The 21492-nt window shown below is 40.5% G+C and overlaps 1 protein-coding gene across 1 annotated transcript in view; it reads left to right on the top strand.

The window, feature by feature from the left end:
* Positions 1-21492, top strand: part of Carmil1 (capping protein regulator and myosin 1 linker 1) — a 303045-nt gene that overhangs the window by 128471 nt on the left and 153082 nt on the right. Inside the window, exons 5-8 of the mRNA XM_033761782.1 lie at positions 2520-2641; positions 10521-10618; positions 10967-11037; positions 11316-11389. Coding sequence (XP_033617673.1) covers positions 2520-2641; positions 10521-10618; positions 10967-11037; positions 11316-11389 — 365 coding nt within the window. The remainder of the gene's footprint in view (positions 1-2519; positions 2642-10520; positions 10619-10966; positions 11038-11315; positions 11390-21492) is intronic.

The following is a 21492-nucleotide window of genomic DNA, read 5'->3' as shown; positions in this document are numbered from 1 at the left end:
TTTTTTTTTTTTTTTTTTGTACCAGGGATTGAACTTGGGTTCTTGCATTTGCAATGCAGGCAGCAGAACCACTGAGCTAAATCTCCAGCCCCTGAGTTTTTGAGATGTGACTTGCATTACTGTTCTTTGCCTCCTTGCTGGAACCAGAGAGACTCTGCCTTGTTTTATAGGTGTCATTTTCACAGCATTTTCTGAGTCCCATCTTATGTTGCTGTCTTGGTCAGAGGCCTGCAGCAGTCAGTCTACAGTTACAGAACTGTTGCCTGTTTCTGGTGCAGCTGGGCACCTATGTGACTTTTGCCTTCAAGTGCTAAGGGCAATTGTTTATTCTGTTGTAGAGTGATGCTGGCAAGCCATCCCTGGCTAATTCTGTTGGAGGAAAGAAGAGTACCTCACAGATCTGCTCGCTGAGATTTAATTAAAAAAATGTTGATCATAAAGAGTTTTTTTTGTTGTTGTTGTTTGGTACCGGGGATTGAATTCAGGACCTTGCGCTTGCAAGGCAGGTGGCGGAACCACTGAGCTCAGTCTCAGGCCCTTGCTCATAAAGTTTTAACCCCATTGTTCTATCTTAAGAAGATGATATCACATGATAAATTGGAATCACAAATAAGACACCAGGGCTGATAATTCTGTCATTTTAAATGTGTAGCAGGCATAAGTTGTGTCCTGCTGGATCTTGGAGGCAAGAGTGTTTCCAATGTGCAGTTTCTCCCAGATGAAAGAGGAGGGACAGCTCTTGACAGGAGTCCTTGACCCTGTGAGACTGCTCAGTGCTGTGTCATCTCCACGGCTTTGTCATGCCCTTTACATTATGCAGGGGTGGTAACGTCTTAGGCAGGGCTTTGTGAGTGCTTTCATGTCAGGTTGAACTTGAAGGCCTCATTTCTTTGCCCACCTATCTCCTTTTTCCCCCCTCCCTGTCATTCTCTTCAATCCTGTGCAATTAAGTATGATTAGATGTTAAGATTAAGTGGAATTAGAATAAAATAATTACTAATTACTCACACCCAAACTGTGAACTGAATAGATGCACTAGAGGGGCAGAATGTGAAAGTACCCTGTAGTGAAAAGTATAATTACCCAGGGTGGGAAGGTTGGGGGTGGGTGTTAAGCTGAGACCCAGCGGTGCCTCCTAAACAATCTGGCTTTGGAAAACATGCAGCAGATGTACAGATATGTGATGATGACAGCACACAGGCCGGCTTGAGACCCCTTGTGGGAGCAGCAGGTGGGTTAGTAAACACCTTCTACTGTATCACTGACATGCACCAAAAGGCTTGCTGCTTTTCTTGGGGTGTAGGTGGATATTTTTTGGACCACTTTTGGACTACAAGATAGAGGCAGACTTCACCTGAGAGAATTCTAAAGGCTTTTCCATTCATTTGAAGAATACTTTGAAAATTAGGACTAAAAACACATCTTTTGCCCATACAGCTAAGGGACACAGAGGTGATACTTATGAAATACTTGTTGGCGAATTCCTTCAGGGCTTTGTATGAGAAATGACACTTTAAGGACTCATCACTTTTTCTTTGATTTGGGGGTTTTGACAAATGTCTTACATTAGTTCTTCTTTTAACATTAAAATGTTGAAAGACAAATTATTATTGATTTCAATTTACCTGTAGGAAAATCAAAAGCAAAATGTTAAAATTGCTTCATTAATTCATTTGGTTACTTGCACATATAATGTGTAATTCCCTCATTCTATTTTTGTATTGATTAAATAAAGACAGTAAATGGGGAGTATATTTTGAGGCCACGAAAATGCAAAAAGATTACATGTAGAGACAAGATAATAGCACTGTTTCAAAAAAGTTATAGAAATTAATTCTTTTTTATGTGAAATGTGTCTTGCTTCAACCTGGTGTCCCTTTTTTGACCTATCCTCTCTTTTGAGGTTGGTTTTTTACTTATTTATAGGACCAGCTGTGCAACCTCAGTCTACACATTTCTTTCTATGTTAAGCCTAACACAAAACCTTAAAAAAAACCAAAAACCCTATTGCTTTAATACAGTCCTTTCCAAATATTTCCTCTTCTCAGAAAGGTTGAATTTTTTTTTATAAGTACTTGATTTTTTTCTTTTGCTCTCAGGGAAAAGGATTTAAACCACTCATGAGATTTCTTTAAAACACTTTTTTGGTAGCTATTTGAGTACTTGCAGAGGGACTTAGTCATATACTGTAGAGCAAGAATGTGACAAACTGTAAGAGTAAGTCTTGGCGGAAGCCATGTCTGAATGTAGATGAGAAGCAATTAGATCACAAAGGGTATTTCTTGAATCTACCAGTTTAGCCTGTAGAAACCAGTGTTTCAATTCTCAGGTGTTTTTGATGCCCTTCTTCTGTCCTAACAGTTCTTTGGGTTTGAACTTGGAAGACACTTAAATGAGCACTGTAAGGAAATGCTTCTTTAAAAACTGCTGTTACATTGGTGCATTTCTTTGTGATAGTATTTAAAACAGAATGGATGAAATTGGACTTATCACTCATAAGTGACCCACTGTTCTTGCAGATGGTTGTGGAGACGGAGAAATGCAACATTTCTATGAAGATGGCGTCGCCTGAGGACGTGAGCGATGTCCTGGGACACATCGGTACCTGCCTGCGGAAGATCTTCCCTGGTCTTTCACCTGTGTGAGTCCCAGAGTGGGGTGCAGAGGGCCAGGACCTTGTTCTTCCTCACAATGGCAAATGCAGGGTAGCTTCCTCTTGTCCCTTTACTGACTTCCTGCCTCAGACAAGCTGCTTCTCTTAATGAGTAAACATGAAGTCCTAGCTCAAAAACCCTTGTGTTTACACCTGGGGTTTTCTGTAGGGCTGTGCCTTAATTAAAAACTTGAGTGATAATGAGACTTGACAGTCCTTTAACTTCTACTTGTGAGACTAAAACAGGAACCTTTTAAATATAACTACCATAGTGTGAATTTTACTCATGGATATTAGATTCCAGGAGCTGAGTGCTTTGTATTAAAGGATCAAGTATAATATTAACTAGCTCATCCTTTCCCTTGTTTATTTTTCACTAAGAGGAAACTTAAAATGAACAAGAAATTAGTTGCTGTGATTTTCCTTTAGATTATGAAATACATTACGGATGTTAGTAACTTTTATCCATATGTGTTTTCGTATTTCTTGTTAAGCATTTTAAATAAGGATTTTGTGCTGGGATGACCCTGTAGCTGGGATTGGAATGGCAGGGGTAAGGGCTGAGTTTGAAAGGCAGAGAGTTACTAATGGTGGAAACTCCTAAACAATAGCCCAGAGTCAGAACACTTTCCTTTCGCTGGCATGGTGATGGACTATAAGTCTGTCCATGTCCTGTCGATGTGTCGTGCCCCCCCCCCACCGCTCACCATGCACTCAGTGTGCGGAGGTGTATGCTGGCAAGGGAAGGCCTATGGATGTGTGCAGGAAGGCCAGTGGGTGCTGTCTTGGGCTGGTTGGAGGGTAGTTCTGGGACTCTTGTTCTCCCTGAAACATGGTCCTACAAATGGCAATTTCAGCAAAACATAGGCTTCATTTTTTCCAGACCCTTTAGGTGATGGGAGGCAGCTTAGTCTCTCTGCCCTTAGGGATGCTTCTTTCTACTGTTCCTCATTGGGCTCTCTCTTTTCTTACTAGCATGGTGGGGCTGGTCCTGCGCCTTCTCGTGGGTCCTGCCTTCTGAAACTCAGTTCCAGTGTCACAATAGCAGGTTGTTGAGAGGGCTGAGTAACTCCTGCCAGAGGAGGGAAGGACAAGCAACTTATTCCCTGACTCCTGCCTGCCAAAGCTTCAGGTCTTGGGTATCTCATAGACGAGCTCTTGCTGATATCCCCCCAACTCCACCAGGCATGTCAGGTGCTTTAAGGACTGAATAGTAGTGGTACAACTATTGGCACTAGGGAAACACTCAGAGGTGAACTTCCTTAAGAATGATGTCCACGCCATCCTCAGCTCCATAGGAGATCCCTCTTGGGTGATCACGTGCTCACAGTAACTGCCACCCATTCCCTTCACTATGTTACAGCCATGGGACTGTGCGTTCATGTTTCCTCAAGGCACGCACTCTTTAATAATACTGGTAGAGTGTGAGAATTATTACACATGTGCTTACTGTGCAAGGACTTGTGATACCTTGGGCAATACAGAGTCTTCAGAGCAATATTTAGATGCTCTATTCTCTTTAAAATGCAGCTTTACTTAATATTGTAGGAATTTGGGGGAAATTGTCAGTTTCATTTTTGGTTTTAGTCCCACTGCTCTGGTTCAGAGGGGCTCATATTTAGCATGTCACAATAAACCTGTAATAGCTTATGACGGCTATGGTACGTCTTTAATCATGAAGTTCCCTAGATTGTAATACATGATTTTTGTAGGGGAAATGTATATATACAGCAGGATTGGTGTTGGTTATTGTGACTAGAGAGGGTGGATACACCATTAACTGTATTGTTTCTTCTACATTCCTAGTGTGCCTTAAATCAATACTGATAATAAGGGAAATACTCCTTGTATATAAGTAACATTGAACAGGTGAAATAAAATTGTTTATGTCATATATTTCACTTGTAATAAGCTGGGGAATATGAATCTGTATTTGGAATTTTCAAGTCTTGGAGTCATTTATCCCATGAATATATTGCCAGAGCCATCACGATGTCTTTCAGTCTTGTCTTCACCCTATCTAGCTTAGGGCCCTTCTGCTGGGGACCGAGAAACAGGCAGTGTCTTACAAGTTGGTGTCACGAAACAGGGGAATCAAGAAAAGGCAGAGCCAGAGCAACCCTCAGTCTGGATAATTAGTTCTCTAGTAATCTAAGTTTGGCTGTATATACAGGAGACTACATCTTGAATGCTCTGGATTTTTGGTTTTACTCAAGTATAATTCTGAAAATAATATCCAGGATCAAAATATGTATGAATTATGTAAATATCTACAACAAATAATTAGCTCTCTTATAGTCAAGAGTGTGCTGGTGAGAAAAAATAAAGAATTTTCATATATATATATATATATATATACACACACATACATACATACACATACATATATACATATGTATGAAATACATATATATACGTGTGTGTGTGTGTGTGTGTGTATATATGAAATTTTGGTACCAGGGATTGAACTTGGGACCTTGTGCTTGCGAGGCAGGCAGTGGAACTACTGAGCTAAATCCCTGGCCCTCATTAAAATTATTATTCACACAATATTTTCTTCTCACCTCCCTTCTAAAGAGATGTGTTATTTATCTTTCCCTCTTTCCTCCTACAAAGATGACATTTTTCTTACTAGATGAATAAAGCTTATTTCAGAATTCAGAGAAAATAAAATTGAATGAAAATTATAAATTAATTTTTAAGATCATCCCACAGCAAGACATCATTAACATGTTTTTTAGTTGCTATTCTTATCCTTACAACTATTACTTTCATCAGTCTTATCTTTAAGACTGGAGGGAAACAAGGGAAACATTAATAGCCTAAGTGTTCTTTAATCTGTTTTCACGAAGTTGTCTATAATGACACTTCTCTTCCTGAAGCTATTTTTTGTTACAGCCTTCAGCTTTTCTGATACCAAAAACCTAAGCTGTTTTTCAAAACTAAGGTTCAACTTTTGACACATTGAATGAAGTCATTAGTACAAGTTGGAACCAATTTAGAAAACGTTAATTCCAGAAACTCATCAAGCATAAACAGAGGAGTAAAGTCTTTTTTTGTCCTGTAAGATTTTGTAGTTGAAATTTAATGTACAGAAGCTCCACACATCATATGGCAGAGAGTGTGGAGCTCTCTGATTTCAGAGACGAGAAAGTCACATTAAGATGGGAAGTCAAGGGCGGAGCATTTGGTTTTGGTTTATTTCTTTTAGAGGAATCTTCTCGCTGCAGGAGTTGGGCCCATGGCTTCTGGGGCCCTGTGACAGCGCTGTGGTTGGCCCCAAGGCTGACACTTTGGAATGGCAGCCAGGAAGCCTGTGGGCACCACACTGAGAGGAAGATGAGCACCAGCTCTGGGGAGTTTTGCCCCCAAGCCTCAGAACAGCCACCTTGGGGCAAAGTGACAGATCAGTCTCACTGGTGTAGTGTGAGCCTGTGTGGATGCAGGCAGGTGTGGGACTGGAGGATGCAGCTTGGCTGGACCTTAAGCTTGGGGGCATGATGACAGGCTCAGTGTCCTCATCTGTGAAATGGGGTGGCTGATGTTAACAGTGTCATGAGGAAGACGTTACCCTGTGGGAGCTGCTTATGCATTGCTCTGAGAATCAGCTCTGTGAGCTTGTGCATCCAGCCAGGGCCCCAGCATGAGGGCCTGCTCCATGAGAAATGAGATTGGTGATGTGTGTAGAGAATTTCTCTAAAGGTTATGTTTTTTTTAAAAAAAAAACATAAAAGTTGATTGCATTTGTGTGATTTTATTTTAGGTTCAGTAGGGTCAGTAGCCTCTTTTGTTGGTGAAATAATAACCATCTGAAAGTGATGTCTTCCCCTATGCTTTTGCCATCTTTGATTGTTTTTCTTTGTTTTTGGATGTGTGATACCTTTGAATATTGGTTGGGATTAACATCAGTATGTTGCAACAGTATTTTTTCCTATAGTAAAAAAAATGATATTGCAAATCCCTTTATGAAGCTAAATGTTGATCAGTATATGAAAATAAAGCTATTGCAAAGAAAAATGGCAAATAAGAGTTTGTACATAAGTGAATAAGAAGGGCTTTGCTTGTTGTGGTCCCTCTTTTATCCCAGCAGAAAGCAGCCTTGGCTGCAGTGGGGTTGGCACCATTAAAACATGTCTCATGGCAGGGGTGGTTGTCATTTTGCTTAGGCTGCTACTTTATGTGGATTAAAATAATTTAGTATATGTGCTGCCAAAGTAAGTACTGGATTAAAATAATTTAGACATTTTTTCATGTCAGCAGTTTATCTTGAGATTTGCAGAAAGAGCTGGTGTGCTTGTGACCTAGTTCACCGTGTTTTGCCACATGTAACTACTTTTTAAATCTTGTGTGAATTAAATGCATGTAATGTAGATGTCATTGATTCAGCTCTTAATTCTGCCCCACAAGTGAGTGACAGGCCTTGTCTGTCTGTTTTCTAGGTTTGGGCTTTCTGCAGCACCTGTTTTCATAGCAAATGCTCTGCCTGCCACTTTGCCTGCGCGCGCGTGCCTGTGTGTGTGTGTGTGTGTGTTGGATTTTCTTCTTCCTCCTTTTTTCTATGAGAAGTGTTAGAATACAGAAGAAACAGTTCCTACCTTCTGGAAGTTTAGTTCTTTATCTGTTATGGAAAGAAGCACACTTGCTTCCTGAGACTCTTTTGTTCCTGATGTCTCATTAGGAAAAAAAGGTGGACAAGAAATCTTCCAAAGTGGAGATACATGGGGCAGCCCAGATGCACACCTCTGCGCAGTGGTTCCATGGATGCCCATGCAAGTTGCCTTGGGCCTTGTTCTCTGGCTGATCTTCCTGTGCTCTGTGTGTGAATGTCCATTGTTGCTTTTGAAGTAAAATTGAGACTCTGGTTTGCAAAACTATATATTTGGTTTTTTTCTTCACCTTACTTAACTGCCACATTCTTACCTATTTTCTATAGATAACAAAATACCTTATGCTGGGTACTTTATAAAGAAGAGAGGTTAATAGAGGCTGAAAACTCATATGGAACGTTGTCATCTTTTTGGCCTCTGATGAGGACCCTTGTCTCATCCCACCATGATAGAGAAGCAGAAAGGGAAATGGCCTTTTGCAAGGGTAAAGGCCAAGGATATGGGATGGCCTTGATTCATAACAACCTGCTTTCACGGGGACTAATTCACTCTGTGAAATGATCATTAATTCCTTCCCAAGGGGTATTCCCCATGCCTGATCATCCACAATCAGGCTCCCCCTTTCCACCTCTTTTTTGAGATGTCTCATTTTGTAGTCCAGGCTGGCTTAGGGTTTACTAAGTTTCTCAGGCCAACCTTGAACTTGGCGGTTTTCCTACATCAGCCTCCTGAATCCTGAGATTACAGGTGTGCACCACCATGCCTGGCTCTAGGCCTCCTCTTAAAACTATTCCACCTCGGCACTGCCGTGCCAGAGACCAAGCTTGCAGCACAATAAAGCAGGCCATTTCCAGTCCAGAACAGTCAACTTCCTCTTCTTAATTCCACCCATCCAAGATTTTTTGCCCGAGTGTTTTTTCCTGCTTTTGTGTAGCTAATCCCCATCCTATTTGTCATTGAAATAGCAGGGTCTGAAGTTCTGCTGAAGTAAAGCAATAATTTAACAAAGAAATGTGATCCCAGATAAAGTCAGACCAAAGTCCCGCTTGGAATGTACAAAGTTTACTAAATGCAGCTGTGCAAATGCCTGTGCTTGCTTCTGACAGCTCTGCTATTTCTTTTCATAGTATCTGGCTTCATTATCTTGATATAGCTGGAAAATAATTCCAGTAAACACCAGAATGGTGATATTGAACTAAAACAAAGTACCCCAAATCATCAGGCTCTGTAACATCAATTTAATTGTGAATGTCTTCCTTAACGCAGTTACTCTCAAATTAAAGACTTTCAGAGTAGTCTTTCCTGCAAGTATTTTCAGGTAAAATAGAGAATGATTATTCTGCACTTGGAGTTCTTGTGAGTTTGCATAGGACTTGTAGGAATGCATTTGACCCCAGCTGGGCTCACTGGATTGTGCCTTCATCATAAAAATGGAGTAGAAGTCTTTTCAATGCCAACAGAACGTTTGTATTCAGATGTTTTGGCATGTATTTGATGTTTTCTGCAGGAGTAGGATGCGGCTACTTGGTAACTTCTCAGGCTCTAGCACATTTTATTTGGAATCCATCTACTCAAGACTTGGAAATAACTGGGATCATTTTATTCCAGTCTCTGTAAGGTGATTGAAGTTCATTACGGGTGCCTGAGAACATTATACAGATGCCTGGGCTGTCCCCCTCTTCCCCAACCAGCCTATAGCATCTTTCTACCTACCCGGAGAGCCCGCAGCCACCAGCTCTGTACTTGTCCCCATACCTGTGGGTGCCAAGGGCTCAGGAGGAAATCCCCAGCTCATCAGCCCAGCAGCGCCTCCACACATGCAGCAGGGCTCTGCACAGTGCTGTTCTACTCAGGTTACTTCTCTGTTTCCTAGTTTTATTTCCACCCGCACATTCCAGTGCACCCCCTACTCCTTTGTAGCCCCTCACTGCCCTGACAGTGAACTTCAGCCCCTGCATTTGCTCTGTGGGAGTCACCAGGGCTGGTCCTAGTCCTGCTTGCTGGCCTTCTGCTCCCCTCTGCCCAGAACACACTTGCCCACTGTTTTGAGCTGTGCTGAGATCTGGTCTACAGCAGCTTTCTCCTCTTCACGTACTTGTGAAACACTTTCTGGCTCAGCCAAGACCTCCTCTTCCCTGTGCTTTACCTGACCATCTCCTCCTGTCCTCCTCCAGTCCTTAGCAGAGATAGCCGGGTTTGAGCATCCTGAATTGGAAATGCTTTGAACTTTGAAATACTTTGAATGCCCCTTGAATGCACCTGGTCCCAAATGTGAGCAAGGGTCACCGAACCTGCGCTGTGTACTGAAGAGGGTCTCGGCTTTTCGCTCTCAGCCATTATTCCTGCAGAGAATGCTAAGTGCCCTGTGTTCACCCACCCTGACACTTGAACTTCCCCGTTCATAATCCTCTTCCTTCCTTTCCCATTTATTTGACATTTCTCTTCTTAGGCTCTAGCTTTGTGAACAGTAGTGTCTGTTTTTGTCCATGATTGTGTGCCACGTACGTGGAAGCGGGTCTTGGGCAAGCACACTGCAGACCTTTAACAAAAGTCTTGAGTGAATTGATTTCACAGATGGTTCATTAAATGATTACTATGTGGTAACTATGACAGGATCGGCTAACATTGAGATTATTCTAATAACTGCAAGACTTCCTTATTTTTCTTCTCTTTCCCTTGCTCCATCCCTCCCTCCTTCCCTTTCAGTAACTCTATGGGTTGAGTCATTCTGTTGGGTCCGTGAATAATGACACTATGGAGTCAAATGCTACATTTTCAACCACCTCTCTGCCCTGCCTCTGCCTTGGGGGTCTGAGGAGGGGATGGACCTGCCTCAGCCACAGTAGAATCATAGCCCAGGTAAAGAAAGGGAGGAATAACCATTAGAATATGGAATGATACGTTTCTTGGTGGCTGAGGAATGACTTAGGAGATTTATATTAAGTTCTTTATATATTTTTGGTAGAAGCAAAACAATACATTAAGTAGAACACACTATCTTCTGATTGTTGTAGCAAAATCTTATAAAACAAGTAAACAGCATGGGTACTCTTGGCATTTTTAAATACCTTTAGTTCACGAAGGGAAGTTAAAGGATTTAGTTGTTATGGATTTCTGTATCTCTAGTGCTCAAATAATGAAAGTATATTTAAAATTGGAATGAGGCTCATCTTTGTTTAAAAAAGTGTACTTTGCAGAATAAACTTCTAGTTCTAGTCCAGAAACTTGATTTCTGAACTCTGTTGCTGCTGATTTTTCAGGAGAATCATGAAAAAGGTCTCCATGGAGCCATCCGAGCGCTTGGCCAGTCTCCAGGCTCTGTGGGACAGCCAGACCGTGACCGAGCAGGGGCCCTGTGGTGAGCATGCCTTTTAAACCCCAGAATGTAAACAGCCTTGCTGTGATGACCCTTGCCTGGAAGTTAGTTCTATTCCCAATATACTCCTGTAAAGGTACAATTAGTTTCAAGGTGTAATTAGCATTGCACAGACTTGAGATTGGTGGGCAAATGTCCTATATTTAAGCTGAATTGCATCCTGCTGTTTTCTTACTACAGGATGGGGGAAGAATCTTCACTCTTTTCCCCAAACAGAAAGGATAATCAGCATTGTCCACAGTGGCCATATTTAAGCTTTTAAGTTCTTACTTAGAGCTCATTTTGCTGAAGACTTTGTCAAGACTGCAACGTTTTTATCTTATGTGTTAGGTGGATTTTCTCAGATGTATGCCTGTGTCTGTGACTGGCTTGGATTTTCATACCGGGAGGAAGTACAGTGGGTAAGGATATTTGTGTATGTGTGCATGGCCACAAACACTCCTGGGGAATGGTCTGATGTCTGTCTGTCTCTCTCTCTGTCTCTGTCTGTCTCCATCTCTGTCTTTGCCTACCTTCCTCCCTCCTACCTTCCCTCTGTTTCCCACATTCATGTTTTGCTTAAGATCTTTCTTCCTCAAAGTATATAAAAATCCATGTATGGTATTGTCTAATTTTCTGCATTTGTCTTCTTTGATCATTGGTATAGATTAATTTTATGACTGAATTATATTTCAAATAGGATGTGGATACAATTTATCTAACGCAAGACACCAGGGAGTTGAATTTGCAAGACTTCAGTCATCTTGACCACAGGTAAACCCATTCTGGCTTTCCTTTCTTCTGCCCCTAAAGTCATTCTCAGAGCCTTGACCTCCAGAAAATCCTTTTTATAAGGGGAATCAGGAGAATATAAGAATCTCTGGACTTTACTGTTCAAACAATAGTTTAAAAAATGTTCATCACCACTGGTGCCTTTTGGAAGTGCATATGTTCATATTTAGAAAATATGCTGAAGTTTTCTGTGGTAATAATATAATTCTTAGCTTCTTATACTGGCCTGCAAAGTCTGTTTAAACTACTCTTTTTATTTTATTTTTTAAAAAAATTTTCTATCAGGGATTGAACTTGGGATCTTGTGCTTGCTAGGCAGGCGGCAGAACCACTCAGCTAAATCCCTGGCCCTGATTAATCTACTTTGTATACAAAATGTAGTTATGTTTTTCCTAATTACTATTTTATAGTATGATCTCTAGGATTACATTTGAGGAGGAGATCCTAACAAATAACATTTGTGTCATAATTTCTTTATGAATTGGGGACTGGCTCGGGTGTTCATGCAGATATGGTATTGGTGGAAATCAGCTTTGTCGATATCTGCCTTGTGATATTGATAATAAAATCATGAAACCAGTTACAAGTTATTTGAGGGACTTTTTCAGGTTTTCTGATCTTGACTGGAATGTCTGTAGGTCTGTAAGGCAGGCCCCAGAGAAGGTCTCCATTCAGTTCCTTCAGTTCCCTTTTTTCTGGGCTAGAGCAGACCTGTCCGATTTACTTTGCTGCCTAACAGACTTGGGCTGTGGGCCTGCTCCAGAGCGTCTGGTCTGGTCATTTATCCTGGTCTACCTCCATCCCTTCATCCTCCACCCTTCCTATAGGTGGGCATATAGTGGCCACTGTGGTGGACCCCAGCAAAATAAATCTTTTGTCTTTGTTCAGATTTGAGAGAAATCTGACCTTCTTCTGGGTGTTTTATGTCATGCGGGCACCTGGAATGTCATAGAGAATTATTGCCGGTGTTGCTTCTTAGCCCAAAATACCCTTTCAGATGGTGTATCCGTCTACCAGGCAGGAGATGTAGAATTGCAGTGACTCCCTGGAGCAGTCCAGCCTGCTGACTAGGGAGAGGGGGCTGCAGGCTGGAAGGTTCCAACTCCTCTTAGCACAATCAGGGTCTTCAGACCCCGGAGAGGCAGGCTCAGCTGTGTTGGGAGCTGTGGCCCCTGAGGTGATTCTCAGAGTTGGATTTGCTTTCTTTTTGCAGGGCAGGCAATTTTTTCCTGCACTAAGCTGTTCTTTCTATATATGAAGAAGCTTCTTAATCTCAAATTTAGGTGAGGTGTTTTCTGTGTAGTTCATAAAAAAGTGAACTGGGAAAGAGAAATGGAAAATATTTCACTTTGTAAGTATTTTCCAATTAAAAAAAAGAAAAGAAACTTCCTGTAGAATAAGATAGAAGTATTTAGGCAAACAGTTTGAGATTTCAGTGTTTTTGGTTCTAGGTCCCCTTTACATTCTTATAAATGATTGGTCTTTATTATGTGGGCCATATCTGTTGGGAGTCAGCATATCAGACTGAAACTCCAATTGGAAATATTTATTAATTCCTTTAAAGAAAACGTTAATGAACCAGTACATGCTAATGTAGTCACAATTTTCTATGAAGAATAACTAATTTTCCAAAACAAATATAAATAATCAGAAAGTATGGCAGTGGTTTGCCTTTCTGTCCATCTCTTTAACGTTTGACTTCCTAGAAGACAGCTGGACTCTCAGATTTGCCTTGCTTGCAGTCTCTTGTGATATGGTGTTTTTGACTGAACTATGTAAAAAAAACTGTCTCATGTAGGCATCACGTTAGGAAGGAGAGAATCTTTGACATCCTTTTCGCGTACTTGTGGATATTCTTTGATAATTCATTACAACTCAGTAAGTGGTGGTTTCTTAATGATGGTAGCAAAGTAAAATCTAAAACCATATTAATGGATATTTTTGCATTATGCTATGTTAAAATCCACCTGGTCTCTATTGTACTTTGAATGGATCTTAGCCATACATAGTTTTCTAGCATGCATCAATCATTAATAAAATACTGGTTCACAGAGTTGTGCATAGCTTCCAAATATTTTCCCAGTATATAATAACTAAAAAAAGGTGTTTAATAATCACCATTAATCCTTTCAAAAGTACAACTGACTGTCAGAGTCCTTGTGTTGAGTAAAAGTTTACCGAAATTCAGACTGTTGCTTAATTGGTACAATTTTACTAATTGGTCAGGTGATTTCCTTGAAGTGACTAACATAACACATTTTAGAGCAATGTCTGTCAAGTCCCTACTCTGCATGGCCATGCATTGTTACATGGTATCCCATGAAAAAAGGGAGCTGTTTTCTTTGTACAACTTCAGCTGTTGTGCATATACTTCATATTAGACTATCACCCTTTTAACAGGCAAAGGAAGCATTTTGTATATACTTCCCATTTTGTTACACAGAGTCTTAAAAAGTGTGAACCTGGGTGCCTCAGTTTCATAAAGTGAGTAGTTTTTCTTTTCACCAAAGGTGTTCCAAAATGAAATTGATAAAAACAAACTGAGAGTGTGGCGTGGAGAAAATAGTGATTTCTAGATCAGCTTGGTGTTCCTGCCTGGTTCCTGCTTATGCTCCTTCAGTTTCCCCACTGCTGCTTTTGCATGTTCGTTTACTTATATCTAAGTTATGTTCAAATAGTGATAACATGGGAACCAACTGTCACAAGTGAAAAATTCATACATACAACATATAATGCATTCCGTACATACATATGAATGAATGATTGCCCATATTGGCTAACATACTCCAGCTCAACACGGAACCTGCCTCATGTCCCATCTCCTCCTACATCTCCAGTTTATCTAATTCCTTCTTTACCTCCTTCATAACTCACAGCCAAAGGAGAAAAATATTGGAATGAATTTTCATAGAACCTCTCAACCTCAGAGAAATTTCTGACCACACACGAATTGTATACCAGTGAATCTTTTCATATGCCTATACTGCTTGAATACACAGCGATTCTCCCATGGAGAAGCATGCTCAAACTTGTGCTGTACAAAAATGGCAGTGCAAGCTGGGCATTGGGGTGAACATCTGTAAGCCCAGTACTCTAGGTGACTGAGGAAGGAGGATCCCAAGTTCAAGCTCATCCTAGGTGATTTAGCAAGGCGCTGTCTCAAAATTGAAAAACAAAATAAAACAACCATTTTTTTTTTTTAAAGGCCGGGGGATGTGGTTCAGTGTGAAGGACCCGACTTCAATCCCCAGTACTGAAATGAAAAAGAAAGAAAAAGATGGCGAGAAAGCAATATATTCATCGAACATAATTTTTTTTCTCATTGAGTTTATTGGTACATTTTAGGTTTACAGTACAGTTATATTCATTATTGGGATCTTGTACCTTTACATGACAGGTCTTGGTTCTCATTTTTTCCCCTTGTCGCTGCCCTCCCAACATAATTTTTAAAACTGATATATAGTTGTCCTTGGCCTTCCATATTTGTGCATTATCCATCCATGGAATGGACTAACAAAGGATCATAAATAATTGGGGAAAAGAAGTGCATCTGTTAGGAATATGTACAGACTTTTCTTGTCATTATTCCCCCAAAACCCCAATATAACAACTACTTACGTTAGCATTTACTTTAGATATTTACTTTAGAATTTATTTTAGATATATTAGGTATCATACGTAAACCAGGAATGATTCAGAGTAGATGGGAGTATATGCGTGGGTTAAAACCAAATACTATGCAATGTTATGGAACCGATTTGAACATCCATAGATTTATGTGCCCATGGGGTTCTGGTGCTAATTCACAGGGATACCAAGCAATTAATGCAGTCATCACACAGTGGAGGCCCCTGACCTAAAGCAGAGGTCTGCCCAGCACTGTACCAACATGACATATCAGGCAGCCAGTGTGCTGGTCTTGCTTCCTAGTTCTGTGGCTTCCACTGCCTCAGTCAAACCTTGATGGCCTCTCTAGGTGCTTCATGATAGATTTATAAGCAATTGGAATGCTATAATTGTTTTCTCCTCTCCTCTCCCTACCCTACCCTCCTCTCCCCTCTCCCCATCCTCTTTCTTTTATCCTTCTTAGTTTCCATCCATCCTTCCATCTTGAATGTCAGGCCAGGTTCCCGTTGCTACTGACTCGGCATGCAGGTGTGAGGTTGACAGAGTTCATGCTAGACCCATTCTCATAGTCTCTGGAGAATAGTAATTAGGGTCTGCTTGGCAAAAATGCTCAGTTATTTATAGGTTCCAACATTTTATTTAAGTCTGTTCTTGCAGTTTATTCTGGCATAGGTATTGCCGGACCAACAGGAGACATAGAGTGATAAAGGCTTTGTTACACATTTTTCATGGGAGCTTTCAAAGGCTTGGGAGCCAGTGTGGTAGAAATATAATTGCTCTGTAATATAGAATGGCAGGGAATAGTGAGGGAGAGGCAGCGGTGCCGAGGATGTTTAAATGCATCAATTTCTCTTGTTCCTGGAAGATTTTTTTTGTTTTTCACTAATCCTACTTTTATTTTATTTTATTTTTTTTCAGCTTTAATTGAGTAGTTTATTGGTACATTTTAGGGATACAGTACAGTTACATTCATTGTTGGGATCTTGTACCTCTACATGACAAGTCTTGATTCTCATTTTTTCCCCTTACCTGGAAGATTTTTAAGAGGAACTAATCTCATCAATCCTCTGGAGCCTCAGGGACATGCATCATTGAGTTTGAATTTGGCTAAAGAGAGAGCCCTGCCAGCTGGTTCTGCTCTTGTGTTATCATAGTCCTTACTCATCAAGAAGACTTTCCTGAGCATGACAAGATCAGGAAGGAATTCTGATCAGGGATTATGTTTGGCAGGGTTGTCCAAAGGGCCCTGGTGTCACTTTGGCCTAAACTAAGCCCCATTACTTTATTCCCACTCGCACTTGAATGCTGCTTTTAGTGTGGAATCCAGTATAACAGTGTGGGCTTCTGTTTCCATCTCCGGATTTCTCTAAATACTACTGTAGAACAGTGGTCTCCAGGATAGGCAAAGAAGCTGATATTTGTTTGGAAATGGGGAGCTAATAGTACCTGTTTTTCACATATTTTTTCCCCTCAATTTATTTGTGTTTTAAGCTGAGCTTAGTACATTAATATAATTTATAGGTAAATGTTTATTTGGGAGGTGCTCAAAATACTTTGCTGATCGGAGGGAATGATCAGAAAATTCAAAGACCACTCTTTTAGACTCGAGAACCTCTATGAACTTGGTCAGGAAGTCACAGCCTTTAGAGAGTTGCCAGTTTGTCCCACTAGTAAGTTAATAATGTGCAGGACATGTCTCTGTATAAACTAGGATGCCAGGAAGCCATTGCTAATTCATGACACTTTTAATTTTTAAAGCTGTCCAGCTCCCATTTTCAAACTAGATACAAATGGGAGGAATCTAAATTATGCCCAGAAAGGTTATGAAGGGAATATACCGGGACAGTGACCATGCCCTGGCTGGAGGGCACCGGCTTTACCAGGAACTGTGCATATCCTCATTTACGCGTGTGGGGCAGAAAGAGTGGCAAAATATTTTATTCTGGCCTGAGCCACCTTCTTGAGCCTTTACATGTTTGTAAGATTAGGAGGAGATCACCCTGCAGTGGTATGCGGGCACTTGAAAACAGTCACAATATTGTTCATTGAATCGTTGCTCTCTCTATTTGTGCTTTTCCTGCATTGTTGATTGTGGAGTTTGCGAGACATCCTTCAAATCTGTCTTTTATTTTTGTTCTTTAACACTTCCCTGGCATGTTTCACACTGTCTATTTAAAAGTGACAGTGTTTTAAAAATTTCACAGTGATGACAGGCATCAGAAAAGGAGTCAGGAGGGATTTCTGGCCTGAAAGTAATAACTGGAAAGAGGAAATTCCTTTGAGTTCATTCAGATCAGAAAGATAGTGTCAGAACTGCTAGTTCAGTAGATTATCTGGAACCTACAGAATCTAAAGAATTTGGCAAGAGATGTGGACTCTAAATCTCTTGCCAAGTTTGTTTTTTTGCATTAAAAATTTTTCAAATAGACCCTAAATATGAATCATTTATTTTTAAATTTAAACAAGTTGAAGAGATGGGTCTCAGTGTATTTTCTAGGCTGACCTCAGATTCCTGGCCTCAAGCAAGCCTCCTGCCTCAAGCTGCTGAGCCACTGAGACTGTAGGCGTGTACCACTGCACCTAGTTTAGCAGTTTGCTTTTTGAAGTTCAAAATAGAGTACAATTGTCACTTGAGAAGTCACTTCAAAATACATCTTAATACTGGCTTTAAGATCAGAAATCAAGTGATTGGTTAACTGTGATTAGAGGATTGATTCTTTGATTTATAAACCTTCAGAGCGGCCTGAGATAGATGCTTTCTAGAGGAGGCTGAAGACTCCTAGCAGTATGGAAAGCAGCATGTGAGACAACAGTACAGTGATTAAGACAACATGCTGTGGGCTTTGGGATCTTCATTTGTCACGTAGAGTTATCTTCATCCTGGGCTTACTGTGAAGACGATAAGGTTTAATAAATTTATAGCATGTTGTGGTAGTACAAAAAGTGTTTATACAGACACTGTTTCATTTCATACCCTAAGGGCTTGCCCTGTCTTTAAAAGAGCAGCTATATAAAGTGATGGGTTCTTTTCGGTGAAAGAAAAAGAATGAAAACTACAAAAAACCTACATTAAAGACATTTTGGGGGCTTCCAGAGAGTAGTTCACAATCTTTCCTGTTATGTGCTTATCTTATCAATTTTATGATGGTCTTTTCTTTGGAAAGGTGTAAGATAAAAATTTTATTATTTCGAGTTTTAAAGGAAGATTGGGCCTATATGAATGTCAACTGAAATGACATTCTGACTCTAATCACAGTTAATGAATCACTTGATTTCTGATTTTAAAGGCAATATTAAGATGTATTTTGAAGTGACTTCTCAAGTAACAAACCTCAATTTTTGTTACAACCCCAGCGAACAACTGAGTTAAACAAAACACAAACTGTGTGTAATACATTTGCATCCAAAACGATGTTCATGAATATTAAGTGCCTCAGCTCTCTTCAATCTTACGGTTTTTTCCTTTGGGTTCAGTCTTGAAATGTGCTTACTTCCCTTTGAAGAAAGTGGTCAAAGTGATTTATGGAACTATACAGGAGGATGTTCTGTTGCTAAGACTTAGGAGAGGATCCCCCAAACCATAGTGACTCCTTAGGCTAACTTTATTCTTTACACCCAAGATCACATCACATTTAAGAATCTCTTAGGTGATCAAAGTGAAACATAGTGAGGTGTCATGAATTTAAGATAAGCTGTTACCACTTTCCACCATGAGGAAAATCAGGTCATATGACAGCAACACTTAGTGAAAACATAAGCAAGGAAAGAAACGCCCAGGGAGGTTCAGGGAGGTAGAGTCAAACAGCAGTAGGGAGGCCCACATGAATGCCCAGTTGAGTATTTATCCAAAATTTTCTTATATGCCCACTTATCCCTGTGTCCCAGGAAAGCCATCCAGGGTACCCAGCTCTCAGAAATGGAATTAGTTACGCGTGATTTTGTGTATTTTCCATTTAACTCTTCAGAGTTTTGATCCTTCTTGGCTCTGGGATGCTGTTCATGGTAGACAGGATGTAATCTTCTTGATGCCTGGTCCTGTGTTTGTTTTGGCTATTATTCTGGCTAATATTCACAAAGTCCAAATGTCCGCGGTTCAGATCTTGATTTTCACATGACAGTTTGCAAATGTATTTCCTGGGCACTTGGTTTGCTCTGACTTACAGCTCCTCATTCTCTGCATATTCTAGCCAGGTTGAGAGGTGATAAGTCACAAAAACAGTGAGGCTTTACATCATCTAATATGTAGCTATAGTTCATTCACTTATGTTTCTGTTTGGAATTCTAATGTGTGAACAGTCCATAGTCTGTCCATTCAACTGTTGATTAGACATTTTCGTTAGTTTATTGTTTATTGTAAACAGTTCTGCTAAAGTTGCTCTCATACTTGACTCCTCAGAGAAGAGTATACACAGATGTGTGCCAGGATGCGAAGAATTGTAAGTGACCTTTGTGTCTACCACTTAGGTCAAGAAATACACCATTGCCTCTTCCCAGAAGACTTGCACATACTGATTTTCCATCACAGCTCTTTCATTTTCCTCTACCCCACCTGATTATAATAATTTTTCAACAGTCCTGGTGTTAGTTTATAGTTTTATGATAAAAGTGAGCATATTTTTATAACCTCTGTATTCAATCTGGGAAACATTCTATACTTTCCTTGTCCCTTGTCCCTTGCTCTGACTCTTGTGGTTTGCTCCTCACCCAGGCCTCTCCCAGAAGAGAGCACATCTTGTCTGCATCTCTTAGACTGCACCCTTCCTCTGACCCACCCCACCAATATTATAGAAAGTAGTGTTCTGAAATACTTGTCTGCTAATAGGCTTTTTATGGCTACCTTCCCTGCATTCGTGTGTAGCTGTGTGCAGCTGTCAGGCCTCATTTCCAGATAGTAAATGTCTGGTTATCTATTGCTATGTAATAAACCCTCCAAGCTTAATGGCCCACGGCGAGAACAATCATGACTCACAGCATGGCCTTCCCCACTCCCACGCCTGTGGCTGGTGCTGGCTGTCTGCTGGGAAGGTTAGACGTGGCCTTTCCGTACGGCCCAGATGTCCTCACGCCAGGGCAGCTGGCTTCCATGGTGAGCTTCTGTGCCTTGATGTGAGGCAGAAGCTGAGGTTGACCTTTGCTAACTCAGCTCCGAGAGTCATATGTTTTCACTGAGGGGCACCTGTGTTATTTTCCATTTCTGGCAATTATGAGTATAGCTTTTATAAATATGAACATTTAAATTTTTATCAAAACCTAAATTTGGGGGGCCAGTTCTCTAGGAATGGAATGACTGGGTCACATGGCATATGCATGTTAAACTTAGTGGCAAACTGGCAAACTGTTTTCTGCCTTGCAGTGAGTGTTCTGTTTGGTCTTTTCATCAGCAACGCTGAACATTCTAGCTGCCCTCTGTCTTTGTTAGCACTTGCTGGAGTGGTGTTTTTTTGCATTTGTTTTTTAATTGTATCTACTTATTAGGTGTGTGATGGTATTTTATTTTGGCTTTAAATACATTCTTCCCATTGGCTAATTAATTACCTTTTCATGTGTTCATTTGCTATGTAACACCTTCTGTGTTTCCCAAAAATAAGACCTGACCAGAAAATAATCAGCCATGAAAACTAGAGATCAAGAATACCAGCCACAATCAGCCTATCCTTGCCTTACCTGACTTACAGAATAGCCAGTGAGCAAGAGAGTAGTGATGGCAGGTAAGGCAAGGATAAACTGCTTGAGGCTGGCATTTTTGATCTCTAGTTTTCATGGCTGATTATTTTCCCTTGAGGTCTTATTTTCAGGAGGATAGGGTTATTTGGTGAAGTGCCTGTTAGATATTTTGCCCATTAATAACACTAGGGTCCATCCCTGGTACCGAAAACAAAAAAACAAAACAAAACAAAAATACTAGGGTGAGGGCCGGGGATTTAGCTCAGTGGTTTACCATCTGTTTTGCAAGCTCAAGGTCCCAAGTTTGATACCTGGTACTGCCCCCAGCCCCAAAGTACTAAGGTGTTATTTTTCTTAGTTTTGAGTTTTGAGGGCCACTTGTACATTCTGGATACAAATCTTTTACAGAAATATTATTTATAAATATTTTATACCAGCATTTGTCTTTTTAAAATTTTTTTTGTTTTGTTTTGGTTTTGGTACCAGGGATCAAACTCAGGACCTTGCACTTGTGAGGCAGGCATGGTGCCACTGAACTAAATCCCTGGCCCACCCAGCGTTTGTCTTATTTCTTCTATTAACAGCCACTTTTGCAGAGCAAAAGTGCATTATTTTTTAATTTAATTTTTAAAATTTTTCGTACCAGGAATTGAATTCAGGGCCTTGTACTTGCAAGGCAGGTGCAGCACCACTGAGCTAAATCCCCAGCCCTAAAGTGTTGTGTTTTGTTGCAGTCTGATTTTATCTCTATTTATGGGTTTGCTTTTTTTTTTTTTTTTTTTTTTTTTTTTTTT

This window comes from Fukomys damarensis, unplaced genomic scaffold, assembly GCF_012274545.1.
Source record: "Fukomys damarensis isolate Sample0158 unplaced genomic scaffold, DMR_v1.0_HiC HiC_scaffold_10, whole genome shotgun sequence".
NCBI classification, from domain to species: Eukaryota; Metazoa; Chordata; class Mammalia; order Rodentia; family Bathyergidae; genus Fukomys; species Fukomys damarensis.
Note: the sequence above shows the minus strand (reverse complement) of the source record. Positions and strands in the feature narration are given on the sequence as shown.